At 40.0% G+C, this 14,762-nt stretch overlaps 1 protein-coding gene across 2 annotated transcripts in view; it reads left to right on the forward strand.

Moving 5' to 3' along the window:
- GRIA4 (glutamate ionotropic receptor AMPA type subunit 4) overlaps nt 1-14,762 on the forward strand; it is a 366,314-nt gene that overhangs the window by 311,760 nt on the left and 39,792 nt on the right. For both annotated transcript variants that reach the window (XM_035008823.1, XM_035008822.1), the window contains exons 11-13: nt 5,693-6,063; nt 8,047-8,245; nt 14,278-14,525. In XM_035008823.1, the coding sequence (XP_034864714.1) occupies nt 5,693-6,063; nt 8,047-8,245; nt 14,278-14,525 (818 nt within the window). The remainder of the gene's footprint in view (nt 1-5,692; nt 6,064-8,046; nt 8,246-14,277; nt 14,526-14,762) is intronic.

The raw sequence follows: 14,762 nt of genomic DNA on the forward strand, positions 1-14,762 counted from the left end.
TAAGCAAATCAATTTATTGAAGAATTTACTTACATAAACCTGAAACTTTCTATCGCCTGGGCACGTATCAATTTCTCAAGACCTGTTACTGTTTATAAATTTGCAGTTACATTGAAAGAGGCATGTACGATGTTCGGATGTTTCTCTAGTTCATCATGGTGTACTTCCCAAATAATGAGAGAAGCTAATTTCTACAATTTCTACAAATCTATTATGAATGTCCCTTGATAATTGAAGGAGCAGATTTCCTCCAACAGCATAAAGTTGGACCTTATTTTAACTAGTTATTTATGTCCCTGTTGCTTATACTTACTGATAAATATCTTTTACGTAATTGGTAAAGCAATCACTAAACTACTTTAGCATCTATAAAATATTCAGCAATAATATGAGACTCCTACAATTCTGCTGAACACAGTAAATTTAAACTTTATGCAATGCCATCATTTTTTGAGACGTAGCCAAACACAAAAGCTAGAATGTATTCCATAGCAGGCCTCATGTGAATGCACATCAAGCCCTTCCCTTTACCAGATATTGAGTATACATGTTTATAGCTAAGGGCAGATTCAATGTAGACATTCCTGCCTGAATGAGAACAAGATCAGTTTCATCAGCTGTCACTGCAAAGGATCAAAATGAAACCAGCAGTTAGCAAATGCTGGTGATGCCTGATATTTCCAGAGTCCAGAAACCAGACCTAGAGCTCACAGTGAGCTGTATTCGTCAAGTAACCAATGAAAGTCACACACACTTGAAATGTGTTCTGAAATTTCCTGTAAGCCAATTCATATTTCACAGATTTCACCTTCAAAGCACACTCTGATTCATCCTCACAAGACCCCTTTGAAATAATTACATGAGAGTCCTCCTTCCCTAGAAGAGAATAAAGATGGAATGATCGAGAGCATAATTGAAGTCTGGAGAGGGTCTCCCTTTCCAAGCCTGAACTACAATTCGATAGTTTCCTGGTTCTGTATCCTGCGTTTCAGACCCCAGAGCCACAGACTTTCTCCAACAAGTCTGATACAGTAGCTGTAACCTCAGCTGAAGAGGAAATTGTTTGGCATTAAAGAGCAGTCATTTAGTTTTATATCCATGTAAAAAGAACTGCTGACCAGTCCGTTGCCCTAACTGAAGAAAAAAAAATTGCAGTTTTAAAAAATCAAGAAGTGTTTTATCACAGGGCTCATCAACAGTTTGAAAGTAAGCTTTAAGTTCCAAAGAAAAAGGATTCCTAAACCATGTGTTCCTCGGTAATATTTTAATCTTTGGGTAATACTTTTAATTTTTGAGACAGTAAGTAGACTTTTTTAAAGATTTCATTTATTTATTTGACAGAGAGAGAGAGAGCAAGCACAAGCAGGGGGAGCGGCAGGCAGAGAGGGAGAAGCAGACTCTCCGCTGAGCAGGGACCCCAATGCGGGACTTGATCCCAGGATCCTGGGATCATGACCTGAGCCGAAGGCAGACGCTTAACCGACTGAGCCACCCAGGCGCCCCGACTATTAGTAGATTTTAAATGTAAACATTATTCAACTTGTTAGAACTACAGTAATTCATTTCCTTCAGAGGACACTATCGGGTATTGCATCTCAAAAAAATCCTACTTGGATTACCAGTTAGTCATGGATGGTGTAACTAACCTGAGTAAATTTCTACAACGTTTGTTACATATCTCTCCTCCAGAGTCCCTACCCACTGGGCGGCCCAGCCTCACCCCTTTGCAAGGGCTCCAGCCACGTTGTTCAAGTAACAGAAACAAGTGATATTAAGAGAGTAGCATCGTCAACCAAGAGCTGCAACCATAACACTTGTCACAGTAACAGAGTCCCAAGGTCAGCAGTTCTCAGAGAGAAAGGATAACAAGTGCTTATTAATACTCACCGTATTCAATCCTCAGTTCATCTGCGAGGGGCTAAGTTCTCTCATCTCTGTCACTTGACTTTTTCCCGAAAGGAATCTTCTTCAGTGTTTCTTATCCTTTCTGCAGATTTGGTGCTTTTCATCCTGGTGTCTGCAAAGTCTGCACTTCTTAATTTTTTTACTTTCTTACCGCTAATCCATAGAACAAATGCCCAGTGTCCAGGGCCCGAGGGGAAGCTCCATCCATTCTCTCCTGTCCAACAAAGCCCATTAGACAGTAAATGATTCACTTAGAACCCGTTATTATTACTACTGCTACTACTACTATTACTACTACGTTATTCTTTGCAAACTTTGTTACTGCCATTGTTCGGAGTAAGTGTTCGGAACACACTCACGCGTGGCCTCAGCATGCCAGCAGGTGGTGGCCCCAGAGCGCAGGGCGACGCCCGCCGCTCAGGTCCTTCCCGCCCATGCGTCACACCAGGTCCTCTCTGCCGTGTTCTGTGCGCCTTCTGCTGGGCCCTGCGTACCAGTGTGCGTGGATTTTAATCCAAGGGAGTATTCCTCCACCTTCCGGGGCCTGCCAGCACCAGAATTCCCTGCGGTAGGCGTTACCGTGCGGGTCCAGGAGCCTCGCTGCAGCCCTCAAGAATCCAACTGTTAGGCAGCTCTTGCGGGACACACTTGACATGCTGCATTTTGGGAATCGCTGAGAGGTCGTGGAACGAGGCGCAGGATGTAACATCTCTGGTCTTCACAGAGAAAGCCCCGGTTTATCTTTTCTGTTCACTAGCCTCTTTCAAAACACAGCCTCCAGATTTCAAAAGTGTCCTCGTCGACCTTCGTGTCACCCCCCTGACCCAGCGTTTGCCTTCCCTCGTGCCTTGTTTCCTATGTTAGAGGCTCCTTGATTTCTCTCCATGTTGCTTTCATCTCTTAATGGTAACTCGTGTCCATACAACATTCCCTAAGGACACTACACCGAACAGCTTAGTATGCAGAAGGTGGCATTTCGCATCAGTGACAGGATGCGTTACTCATTTATTCCTGTTGCAACAGCAGAACAACCACTTGGAAAATTAACCACTTTGTAGCACATGATCACGTACGATACCTAGTAAAGCTTAAAGGAATTATAGGTACAAGAATAAAACATGTATGATTGAGAATGATCATATGATATGAGAAGAATTTTTCTAAGCATGAAACCGGAGGCTGAAAACGCCAAAAAGCCATATGGCTACAATAAAACTGAATACATATATATTGCAACAAAGTACCGTGAACTAAATTATGTAAACAAAACCATTACTGAACAGGGAGAAGTTTTGCAACATATACAGAAAATAAAAGTTAATTTTTTTTTTTAAGATTTTATTTATTTATTTGAGAGAGCAAGAATGAGAGACAGAGAGCACACGAGAGGGGGGAGGGTCAGAGGGAGAAGCAGACTCCCCGCCGAGCAGGGAGCCCGACGCGGGACTCGATCCCGGGACTCCAGGATCATGACCTGAGCCGAAGGCAGTCGCTTAACCAACTGAGCCACCCAGGCGCCCAAAAGTTAATTTTTTGAATATATTTAAAAGCACTTACAAATTAGTAAGTAGAAGGTGAATACACCATATAAAAAATAGGGGCAGAGTATGACAGGTTGTGACACTGAAAAAAAAAAAAAGGAAAAGTGGCTATTTGTTTTATAAAATAAATGTTTTATAAAAATAAATTCAACAATACAAAGAGATCGAACTTGCCATGGAGTGGATTGGCAAAGATGAATGAGAATAATGATACGCACGGGCGGGCCAGCATTCCTAGCGGGTTCCTAGTGGGAGGTGCTTTCACATGGTGCTGCTGACGGTGGAAATTTGCATGATCTTCCTGGAGAAAAGCTGCACAAAACGCATCGTGGCCGTTACAAGGATTCTTCCCATTTAGACCAGTAATCCCAGTTCTAGAAATTCATCTTAAATAATTAAGGGATGTACCAGGGCATGTCTTCAAAAACATTCAGATCATCAAAGTTTGAAATTGTGTAAACCTGGAAACAGTATCAACATCTCCTAAAATAATAAGTAGATTGAGCAAATTTTTTATATTTTCCCATGATAAAATACTTGCAATCATTAACTAATTTTTAACATATATGATAAAATGAAAAGGAGTTCATCGTATCCTTCATGAGTAGAGGAATTACAAACTGTAGTGTTTCATATTACCCCATTTTAAAATAAGAAAAATTTGATTCCTCAAACCATGTCTAGCAGGGCATATATGAAGAAAGAGCAAGAGTAGGTGAAGGGAGTGGAGGTAACTTTCCTTAATTTTTGAATTCTGTTTTTACACACTAATTTTTCTATAGTTAGTTCATATGTCACTTGTGTAATGAAAATTATGCAAATAATAAAATGGCAAAAATAATAACCTCCCAGCCGTGAGTCTGACTTTCATAAGTGTGGGCATTTAGGAGGCAAGCCAAGTTCATTCCCACTTGAGGGCCCTTAGAGTTAACGCTCAGCCACCCAGTGGGCAGCATCATGGCCGGGGTACCCTCCCCGCCAGCCCACCACACGCCCTGGGCTCAAGCGGCCGGCTGGCACGTGAGCCACGACCTGGGGGTCCATAGGGTGGGTGTGGGGGTGTCACCCTCTGCGAGGGCACACATGCCTGGCCGTGTTTCAGATTCCACTTTAATGCCAAATATTTTCCTTTCAAAACAAACAATCACATAACCTTTTTGCACCTACAAATCATGTAACAGTTTACAGTGTTTTCATGACACTTTATTTCACTCAGTTTTAGAGATGGCAGGATTGATGGAAGACACACGAGCCCCGATCCCAGAAGGGCCGTGATGTGTACACCTGAGTCTCAGCTCTGTTGTCTAGAAAACAGTGATAAACGGGATTATCATAGTGTTAAACAAGAGGCCGTTTAAAATACTTAGTTCAGCATCAGATACGTAATTCCTCAGTAAATGCTCACTGGGATTTTATTAAGTTTTCTGTAAGAGAGAATCACAGTAATGCAATGAGGCAAACAGGAAAGTGTCCTCATTGGAGAGACATGGAAAGTGGGCTCGGAAAAATCGCTCAGAGTCACAGAACAAAAACGGAAGCTGGTGTCTTACGTTCGATTATGATAGCTGAGAATTGAATCCACTGTTTTCCAAAAGCTGCGTTAGAAATTCAGAGTAGAAAATCAAAGTATGTGAATAGGAAGAAATAAACGCCAATTTCCAGATTTTTGTGTGTGCGCTGGATTGGAAAATGTCATCAAACAGCGGGTGTCCTCCGTCCTACAAACACAGACTGTAGAATAGGTTTTCTTACAACTGGAAAGGAGTAAAAGAGGACTGTTTGAAATTTGCATTCATAACATTAAGGGACTGCCAGGTAATGAGTCAGTGGCACCGTTCCAAATGAAACAGGGCCGCAACATAGCAGCAATTCCGGCCAAGAGATTCCGAAATCCAGCCATATGGGGAGGCCGTTAAGGCCCCTCCTCTGGCCCGGCCCACGTCCTTAAAGACTAATACAGTCATCTGAGTCTAAGTTATTTTTGCTCACATCCGCTCTCCCAGTTTTTCTCTCCTCCAATCGCTAGTACCAGTAAAAATATTTCGTGCCATGTACGTGGTCTGTTCTCTTAGGAAAACAGTCTACTGTTCACCTTTGCATTTAAAGCTGTTCTTACGCAATTGTTGGCTTTCCCCTCGAAATGTAGAGTGGATGCATCACTCGTTAGGTTCGAGTGGACCGGTCCAGGGCCTGTCGCTTCACGAAATGCATTAACCTGTGTGTTTTCGGTGTCTTTTCTCTTACAGAAGGCAGAGATTGCTATCGCCCCTCTGACAATCACTTTGGTCCGGGAGGAGGTCATCGACTTCTCTAAGCCCTTCATGAGTTTGGGCATTTCTATCATGATCAAAAAACCTCAGAAATCTAAACCAGGAGTGTTTTCCTTCTTGGACCCTCTGGCCTATGAGATTTGGATGTGCATAGTCTTCGCCTACATCGGTGTCAGCGTGGTCTTATTCCTAGTGAGCAGGTTTAGTCCGTATGAGTGGCACACAGAAGAGCCAGAGGATGGGAAGGAAGGACCCAGCGACCAGCCTCCCAATGAGTTTGGCATCTTTAACAGCCTCTGGTTTTCCCTGGGTGCCTTTATGCAGCAAGGATGTGACATTTCACCCAGGTTAGTTGGAAAACTCTCTGCTTCTTCACCAACTGCCCTGTCATTCTCGGTGTCGTGCACAACATCTCTCTACACGTTCTTTTCCCAGAGGCAGAGCGTTACTTTGAAACAAAGGGGGAAAAAAAACACAAACATGCAATTCCCAGATTAATCTGAGTACCTTCGTAGCCAGTTTTTCCAAGTTAGCACCAAATGTGGACACGTCACAAAGATAAACTTTCCCAGCGGAAAAGTAACGTATGCAACCGCTCAGAACTTTCAGAAATCACGTAGTGTTAATATCTCCTTCAGTGGTCCGACAGATGGAAATGAAAATCTAAGTTGTCAGATTAAGAATTCGTTTTCATTTTGTCTCCTCTTCAAAATCGGAAGTTTTTGTTACTGTTGCTGTTGTTCGTTTTTTAAAAATTAATTTTGACCTCCATTTACATCCCGTGTACCTTCTGGGAGATTTCTGCATGGACTTACCTAACACCTGAGTCGGTAGTGCAGGTACCAGATTACATTGCCCTGTGTAACAAAACATGAACTAAGTAAGCTGTGGGCCAACTCAGCAACATCAATACCGTATTAGTTTAATAGACATGTTTTTCAATATCTGTGGAGTCATGGCTCACTTCCTTTGGATACCACTAGACATTTTTCAGTTATGTTTGCCAAAAGTGCAGCCAATCTCCTGTTGCAAGAAAAATACCCGCAGGAAAAATAACTGTGAGTAGGAGAAGCTATGAACTGAACGAACTTAAATATATGACTTATGTTAGCATCGCAAATATACAGATTTTAAAGAAATGTATGCTTTCTCCAAAAGAGACATTTTAGGCACAATGCACTCTGTGTTCCTTAAGACCTAGGAAAACTATAAATGTGTTTAAATTCCAAAAGCACAGAAATCTGAGTCAGTAACTCTAAATTAATGAAATGAAAAGAAAGCCAAGCAAGTTGTGGAATGGTTTCGAAAACCAGGATTAAGCAAATGCTAAGTTAAAACCAACAGGTGCCACTTAATAATGGTTAAGAGGGAGAATTTGAAAGTTAGAAATGTCATGGAAAATATGAATTTTTTTCTTACATTAAAAAAAATGTTTAAAAATAATTTGTCCCAGGAATTTTAAAGTTTGATGGTCCCAGGGAGTGAGATCAATTATGAAAACGACCTGGATTTTTTTATTCATTCCATCCTCACTTTTCTTCCACATCCACATCACCCACACATCCCTGATACCAGGGAAAGGATGGGGAGAGAACTTCTTTCTTTAGAGGTTTAGCATCCATTTTTAACAGTGTCACGCTGTGCGTTGACAAGTCCCGTGCTTTGGTCTCATGCTGGCAGAGAGCACGTGTTTATGGCGGTATGTAAAGCTGCATTTGGAGATAGCTCATCCTCCGCTCAGATCAGAAATGAAATATCAAGCAGACAAAACGCTCCCCAGCTGTGGTCGCTCTGAGACCAGTCTGAGTCCTCATCTGGTCCAGCCCCATTCTGTGTGCCCCACGCACCCCACGCGCCCTGGCAGGGCTCTGTGTGAAGACAGGTGCAAGTTCTCTCAGAAGGGCATCTGTATGAAATCAAAGACCTCACGCGTTGTTAACACGCACTGCTGTTACATGTGCCATGAAGACAGTGAAACCAGGCCACTGGGTTCTGTCGCATCACCTGTAGGCTGCACCCCAATCCCAGAGACACTAAAATGTGAAGGGGGGGATATCAGTGAATTTAAGTAAGTGTTCCTTTTCTCTACCTGAAGGAAAGGCATTAAGTTCCATGTTTCTGGGAATAAACAATAAAAAGGAAGCGTTTTCCATATTTTCAGTGGCATTCAGATTATACAGAAAGACTAGAATCATTCTTCAGTAGATTGACAGAAAATTAAACTGTAATTGCCATCGTGGTTTTAAACATACAGTGAATTTACGATATTTCTTTTCTTTCTCTATGTTGGTTAGAGAAAGGAAAATGTGCATTATCTTATCCATGTTTAGATCCCTCTCAGGTCGAATTGTTGGAGGTGTTTGGTGGTTCTTTACACTCATCATTATATCATCTTACACCGCTAACCTCGCCGCTTTCCTGACGGTTGAGCGAATGGTCTCCCCCATAGAAAGTGCAGAAGATCTGGCCAAACAAACAGAGATTGCCTACGGAACCCTGGACTCGGGGTCAACAAAAGAATTCTTCAGAGTAAGTTAAGGGAAAAACTAACCATGAAATGTTCATAATTTTGAAATTCAGGCTGTTTGCCAACAGTTATATTATGGGCCCTAGCTATTTGTAGGTTTTGCAAATATATATAATAGTGATGCTATGTTTATTGCTAATACTTCTACTTGGCTTTTATAATCACTTTAGTTTGCAAAAGCTAATTAATTTATTCACAGTGCAAGAGAGACCCAAGGAAAAGTAATAGCAAAAAGGTAATTAAGACAACTTTATAATGTAATTTTCCAAAATATTCCAACATTCATAATGCTATGATGATACTGCATCTGGAAGATTATCATTTATATGTGCTTTAAGGTTAAGGGCATAAAAATGAAAGCAAGGTTTTTTGGGTTTTGTCTTAAGAATACGTTTAACTTGCCACATTTGAAACCCAAAACCTTAGTTGCAGCTTATATTTACTTATATGAGGTATAGTCTGTAATCTGTTCTGTAATAATGGATTTCAAAGCTATAGATTTGCTTTCTCACAAGATAATGGTAACAGAACTATTAGGTTCTGGATACCTTCACAAGATATTGTGTGTGCTGATTTCTCTGCTTTTACAGATAAAATTGTTCAAACTGATATAATTTCACATATGGATATGATGACCCCTTTGGCTTGCCATCAAGATGGCAGGTACTTGGGGGTTTTTTTGTTTCTGTTTTTTTAGTTGTTTGTTCCACTATGAGGATGAATTTTTGATCAGTGAAACTCTTTTACTCTACTTCTACTTAAATCCAGAGATATGCACTTGGTAATGTCTGGTCAGAGATAAGGATTCATTTTGTGACTTCAGAACCAAAACATTAAAAGGTAGTCAGAGTGACATTTTCACAAACATTTACCTAAGTAATAATGAGGATATTTTACATTTAATTTCAATTGCTTACAGGCTAGGTATTTAATAATTTAGGAGACAAGAATATTTCCCTGTTTTCTAAGCTTTCATGTAAAAATAATGACAGCCCTTTGAAGTAAGTGCATGCTTACATACACAGTACTTGGGAGATTACATTGTCATTTTAAATGTATATGCTTATCATTTTCCCACTCAGCTTGGAAATTAAAAACAACAAAACATCCTACTCTTTAAGCCAGCCTTAACTTTCGTGTACTTGAAGTTCAGTGAGAGATTTCTCTTTTTAAAAAAGATCTGACTCTGGTATCCTTATATACTACAGGTGTTCACATAATACTGAATTAAGAACAAACCAATCAAAAACTTTGTCAAACCCATCATTGGGCATTGTTTACAAAAGAAACCAGGCAGTGAACCGTGTCCTTGTCAACTATTTAGAGAGCATTGTTAGTAGATATAATGAAACATTTACGATAATTATAAAGTATTTGCAGATTTTTCTAAAACTGTAAGTAGACAATAGATTTTACTAACAACATTCTCTGGATAAAAATAAACTTAACTGACCAAATTTTTAAAACTTACGGAGTGCATCCCAGTCTTTAAAGCTTCATGATGGAAGCATACTGCTCTCACACATTTTAGCAAAATTTCAATACCTTGCCAGAAATCTATCAATCTGTAACTGCTTCCACCCTGAACTAGGTAGATAAAATTCAGTAACTTTGCCTAGAAACCATTATGCATAGGCATCAAAATGGAATACAAGTTTGTGCTATCGCTTGCATTTTACCGAGAAATGATGACTGATTTTCATGTAAATAAGGTAAATATTTGCAGGTTCATCATTCTGGCCTTGAGTGATAAAGGGAGAAAGAAATGTCATGTTGATTCCCTGAAAAAAAATTTTCAGAAACAACTCACTGTACAGCTCCTTGGCATCAAGCACACTAAAAATGTTTATTTCTAATCTTTATAGAGTTTTTTAAAAGTGTTGCAAATTCTAAAAACTGGCGAGGTAGATAAGAGACCATATTGATAAGAAATAGAGGACGAAGGGAAGCAGCTTGCTGGATTTACAGAACCTTCCACACAGGCCGTGCCCGTCACCGTGGCCTGTTCCCTCTCCCCCTCCCCACCAACGGCAGCTTTAAAATGGAAAGACTTTTTTATAAGGTATTTATTGTTGCAGAACAGCCTGAACCCTAATGGGACAAGAAAATAATTTTCCCTGGCAGCACCCTCTCAGGAATGCATAAATGTGTGTTCTCTGATAAAAATCTAATCCGTTTCCTACGCTGTGTTCCCCCTCTCCCACAGATGATGACCTGGTTTAAATAAACCATTCTGTCTGACGGGCGAAGGCAACAGAATGTGAAGGGTATTTTTGTACTTGTCAGAAATGTTTTCTCGGAGGAGTATAGTACCAATACAAAAATCCGCTCCACTAAACTGCCTCAGGGAGCGAACTATGCCCAGTGCTTCCAAAAAATGTTGCAGTCACAGATCGACTGGAGAAAGAATTAGGCCATGGGGGGAGATTACATCCGAACTCAACTGTTGCCTTGGTTTTTGCCCCATTATGCAACTTGGTATGTTCTGTGTTCTCTGCACCTTGTTAAGCATAAACGTAGAGGCATTTAGGGAAAGTCTGGACCGGTCACTGAAGGGCAGCCGTGCTGGTTAGGTGTTTAGACATCATTATACACCTGATACACACACACTGATTTTCATTGCGGTTCATATTTTATACTGTGGCTGCTGGAGTCATCAGTCAAACCACGAAAGCATAAATGAGGTGGATTACTATCTCAGGGCTTATAAGATTACCAAATATTGCAAACAGAAGCCTTGCTGCTTAAGCTGCTGGAAGTGGGAAATAATTCACCTGGCAACAATTTTAACATTAACTATAATGTGTGACATCTGTCCATATTTTCCGTGGAAAACAGGAAAGGCAATTTTTGAGAAATTTAAAGGACAGCACATTTTTTAAAACTCCAAGAATTATTTTCAGTGGTAAAATAGTGCTTTAAATCAGTAAGTTTCCTATGCATTGAACTTCACAATAAGGAATTAAATAAATCTCAAAAAATAATGACTTCTGTATTATCTTGGCTTATTACTTTGAGCATATTCACTCCCCAAACCTGATCTTTAAGAAGATATTACATTTGAAGATGTTAGGGACTTAAAATCCCATTATCACTGTATTTAGGACTTTGCTGGGTCTGCAGAAATTCCCTTTTAGCATGTCTCGTCAAATTTACAAAGGTTTGCTTGCCCTCACTTCTTAGCACATACCTCTTGTGGTCACAAATAAGGCACAGGGATATTATTTCCAGTCCTTCTCTTCTTGAATGCCCCCAGCACCCCCCTCCCCATGGGGATGTGACCTTATCTCTGCCATGTACCTTGAAATCAGAATCAGAATTTCTAAACATTCACAGAGTGACAAACAATGTGTTTTTTTTTTTCCCCCAAAGGAGTTGCTTTTATCACTCCTGTCTTTTCCACCGGGATGCTGTATTTTTACAATATCCTTTATACATAAGGCTTGCTAAATGTGGCCCAACTATGCTACGGATCCCTCTTTCTTCTGGACTTTAAAAGAATTAATTTAACTTCTTTTGCACTTCTGGTATTTGTAATTCAATATATTTAAACGAATGCAACAGTAATTTCCCTCACATTAGCATTATGCAAATGGACTTCTAAAAAATATCAGTTGCCTAAAGATACTTTATTCCTTTAAAAAGGAATCATTTGCTTTAATATTTTGTTGTGTTCTATGGTTAAATTGTCTTCCTAATTACCAAGCCCTTAAAAATACTCTTTTCCACCCTGCTGTGTTAGTTTTGTTTAGTGGTTCCGATTCCTTTATGTAAGATGCTGAATAGTAACAGGAGAATTGCCAGGTAACTAACCGGACTCTCATAGTCTTAAAAAAATTCAAAAAAAATTTTCGAACAAAATAATACCCAGGTTTTATTTCTTCTGTTTTCAATGTAGTATACATGATGGGGTGTGCAATGTATGTGGAACTCTGTATCTTTTTAGATGAAACTCTCAAGTCAAGTTATCACTGTATTTTAAAGAGTGATTATACGCCAAAAGGATGTTATTTACCAACATTTCTCTAAATGGTAATAATCAGAATAAATGTTAAGGACATCTGTATCTAGTGATCCAGACAGTTTATGATTTTCAGAGTTTGGAACTCGTTGTAAAATGGCAGAGTTCATTCTCTGGAAGAGAACTCTATTATTAAAGATGGCAGCACGGCCTCCCTAGTGGATCCCACGGCTGAGGGTTGTGAATCCAGACACTCCTCTGTCCTAGAAGCACATAGAACGTTTGCAATTTCATTTAGTAGTTGGCATGCAGCTTTCTAATGTGAGGATTTCTATGGCCAGAGGTCACCTGTCATCACACACACACACACACACTTTTTAAGTGTTAATAACATGAAAACACCTCATAGGAGAATACAGGATGTCTGTTTTCCATCTTGAAATTTACCAGCACTTGAATATACATTAACATAAAATATCTGTTTTTTAATAAGTGCCCAAGTATGCAAATCTCTTACTGTTATATAGGATATTGATTACTAAATTCCCATCTTCTGAAACCAAAATTTTAAATACAACTTTTAACAGTTTCTTTGTCAACCCAAATCCTTTGATTTTACCCCAAAACATGTCTTCCTAAGTTTGCTATTCAGGATATTTGTTGATTATTGAAGATCTGTCTCTTATTGGACTCTACATTCTGGTAACCAAAGGAGGGTCCATATAAAACAAATATGCACGCTACTCAGGATTTGCCCTTGTGCTTAGACGTAAGTCTGAATGAAGTCGCCATTAATTTTTATTTGGATCCAGATGCAAAATTCCAGCATCTTGTTACTGAGCAAATGCACTTGCACCAGAGAAGTCTGTGTATCCTCGTATTATCAAACATCAAACAGGATGCAGATTTTTCTGACGCATTAAACATATCCCTTGGGGACATTTGAGTTCGTTTGGATGTATTTTCACCTTTAAAATGTCTGTATGGATGAAAAAATCTAACAGGCATGCAGATAACAGCAGAAGGTTCTAGGTAAATTAAGTAATGGGAGTAAAGTAGATGGAGCCCAAATAGACAGAAATAAATGTATTTCTTGGCTGAAGTCAAGGTACCAGAAAGACTAACTATCCACAACGTATCCTAGGAAAACAAGAATCGCCTTTCTTTTTCAGTTTTTCTAACTTTTTACTTAAAAAACATTTTTTTATTTTTATTACTGAAGTGTTGTTGATATGGGTTGTTATATTAGTTCCAGGTGTATAGTGATGCATCGCTTCCGTGCATCATCCAGGCTCCTGATGATAAGTGTGCTCAATATCCGTCCCCACACAGCGTTGTTAGGCCCTTCCTGACCCTGTTCCCTGGGTGGCACTTTTCATCTCCGTGACGTTTACTGTATACCTGGAAGTCTGTACCTACAGGGAAGGAATCACTTCTCTTTAAAGTTTAAGGGATGTTCTATTTGGAGATTTTATTAGAAAAAGTCTACAACTGTTTGGTGGACCTAGACTTTGCGTCTTGTGCTATGGACGTTTGGCTTGTGAACCCCACTGTATCAGCTCCTCCCTTCGTGACTTGATAAGGACCGCTCTTCATCCACATCTTTGAACGCTTCACATTAAAACTGGGAGGCATGAGAAAATATAAAAATGAAAACGATGTAGCAGCACTCCTCAATCAGTCATCAGATTTGCAGAGCTGGCCCCTTCCGGGTTTACCATGATTGTGATAGCAGACATGATTTTAAATGTCCCACTCTCTCTATGGCACCCTACGTTTAAAAATAATAGTAGTAATACGTTGTTCTTTAGGCAGCTGAGTAGGGTAATCATGTATGACCAGAGGGACCCGCTTGTTCAGATGTCACTTCTAAATGTCTGCCGTTTCCGTCATGTCCCTCACCTGTTGTAAAAGGCAGTTTTCTAACTGGAGGGGAAAAAGTCAGCCAGGCTGACTGGAGTTGCAGGACCAGGGAAAGGTACTTAAAGAGGCTTTCTCCTCATCTGGGTTCGGTCACTATTAACATGTCGTTCCCTTCTCTCCTGTATTTAATTTTATTTGCATTTCCTCCAGAGATCAAAAATAGCGGTGTACGAAAAGATGTGGACCTACATGCGATCCGCAGAGCCGTCCGTGTTCACTAGGACTACAGCGGAGGGAGTAGCTCGGGTCCGAAAATCCAAAGGCAAATTCGCCTTCCTCCTGGAGTCCACTATGAACGAGTACATCGAGCAGCGAAAGCCGTGTGACACAATGAAAGTGGGAGGAAATCTGGATTCCAAAGGCTATGGAGTAGCTACACCCAAGGGTTCTTCATTAAGGTGGGTGGGATAGTATAACAATGTAACATGTGTTGTTATAATATTCCACCTTCCCTGATGTCCCCGACACAGTGATTTTGTTTTGTGTGTGAACATGGTATGTTCGTTTTTTTGTTGTTGTTGTTTTCTTTTTCTCCATTTCATACGTTTTGATCAACAGTCAGGTAGTTTTTTTTTTAATTTGGAATAATTAATCCTAGTTGACCTGTATATCTTTGAAGGCCATATAAAAACCAA

Source organism: Mirounga leonina, unplaced genomic scaffold, assembly GCF_011800145.1.
Source record: "Mirounga leonina isolate KUSES-001 unplaced genomic scaffold, KU_Mleo_1.0 Mir_153, whole genome shotgun sequence".
NCBI lineage: Eukaryota > Metazoa > Chordata > Mammalia > Carnivora > Phocidae > Mirounga > Mirounga leonina.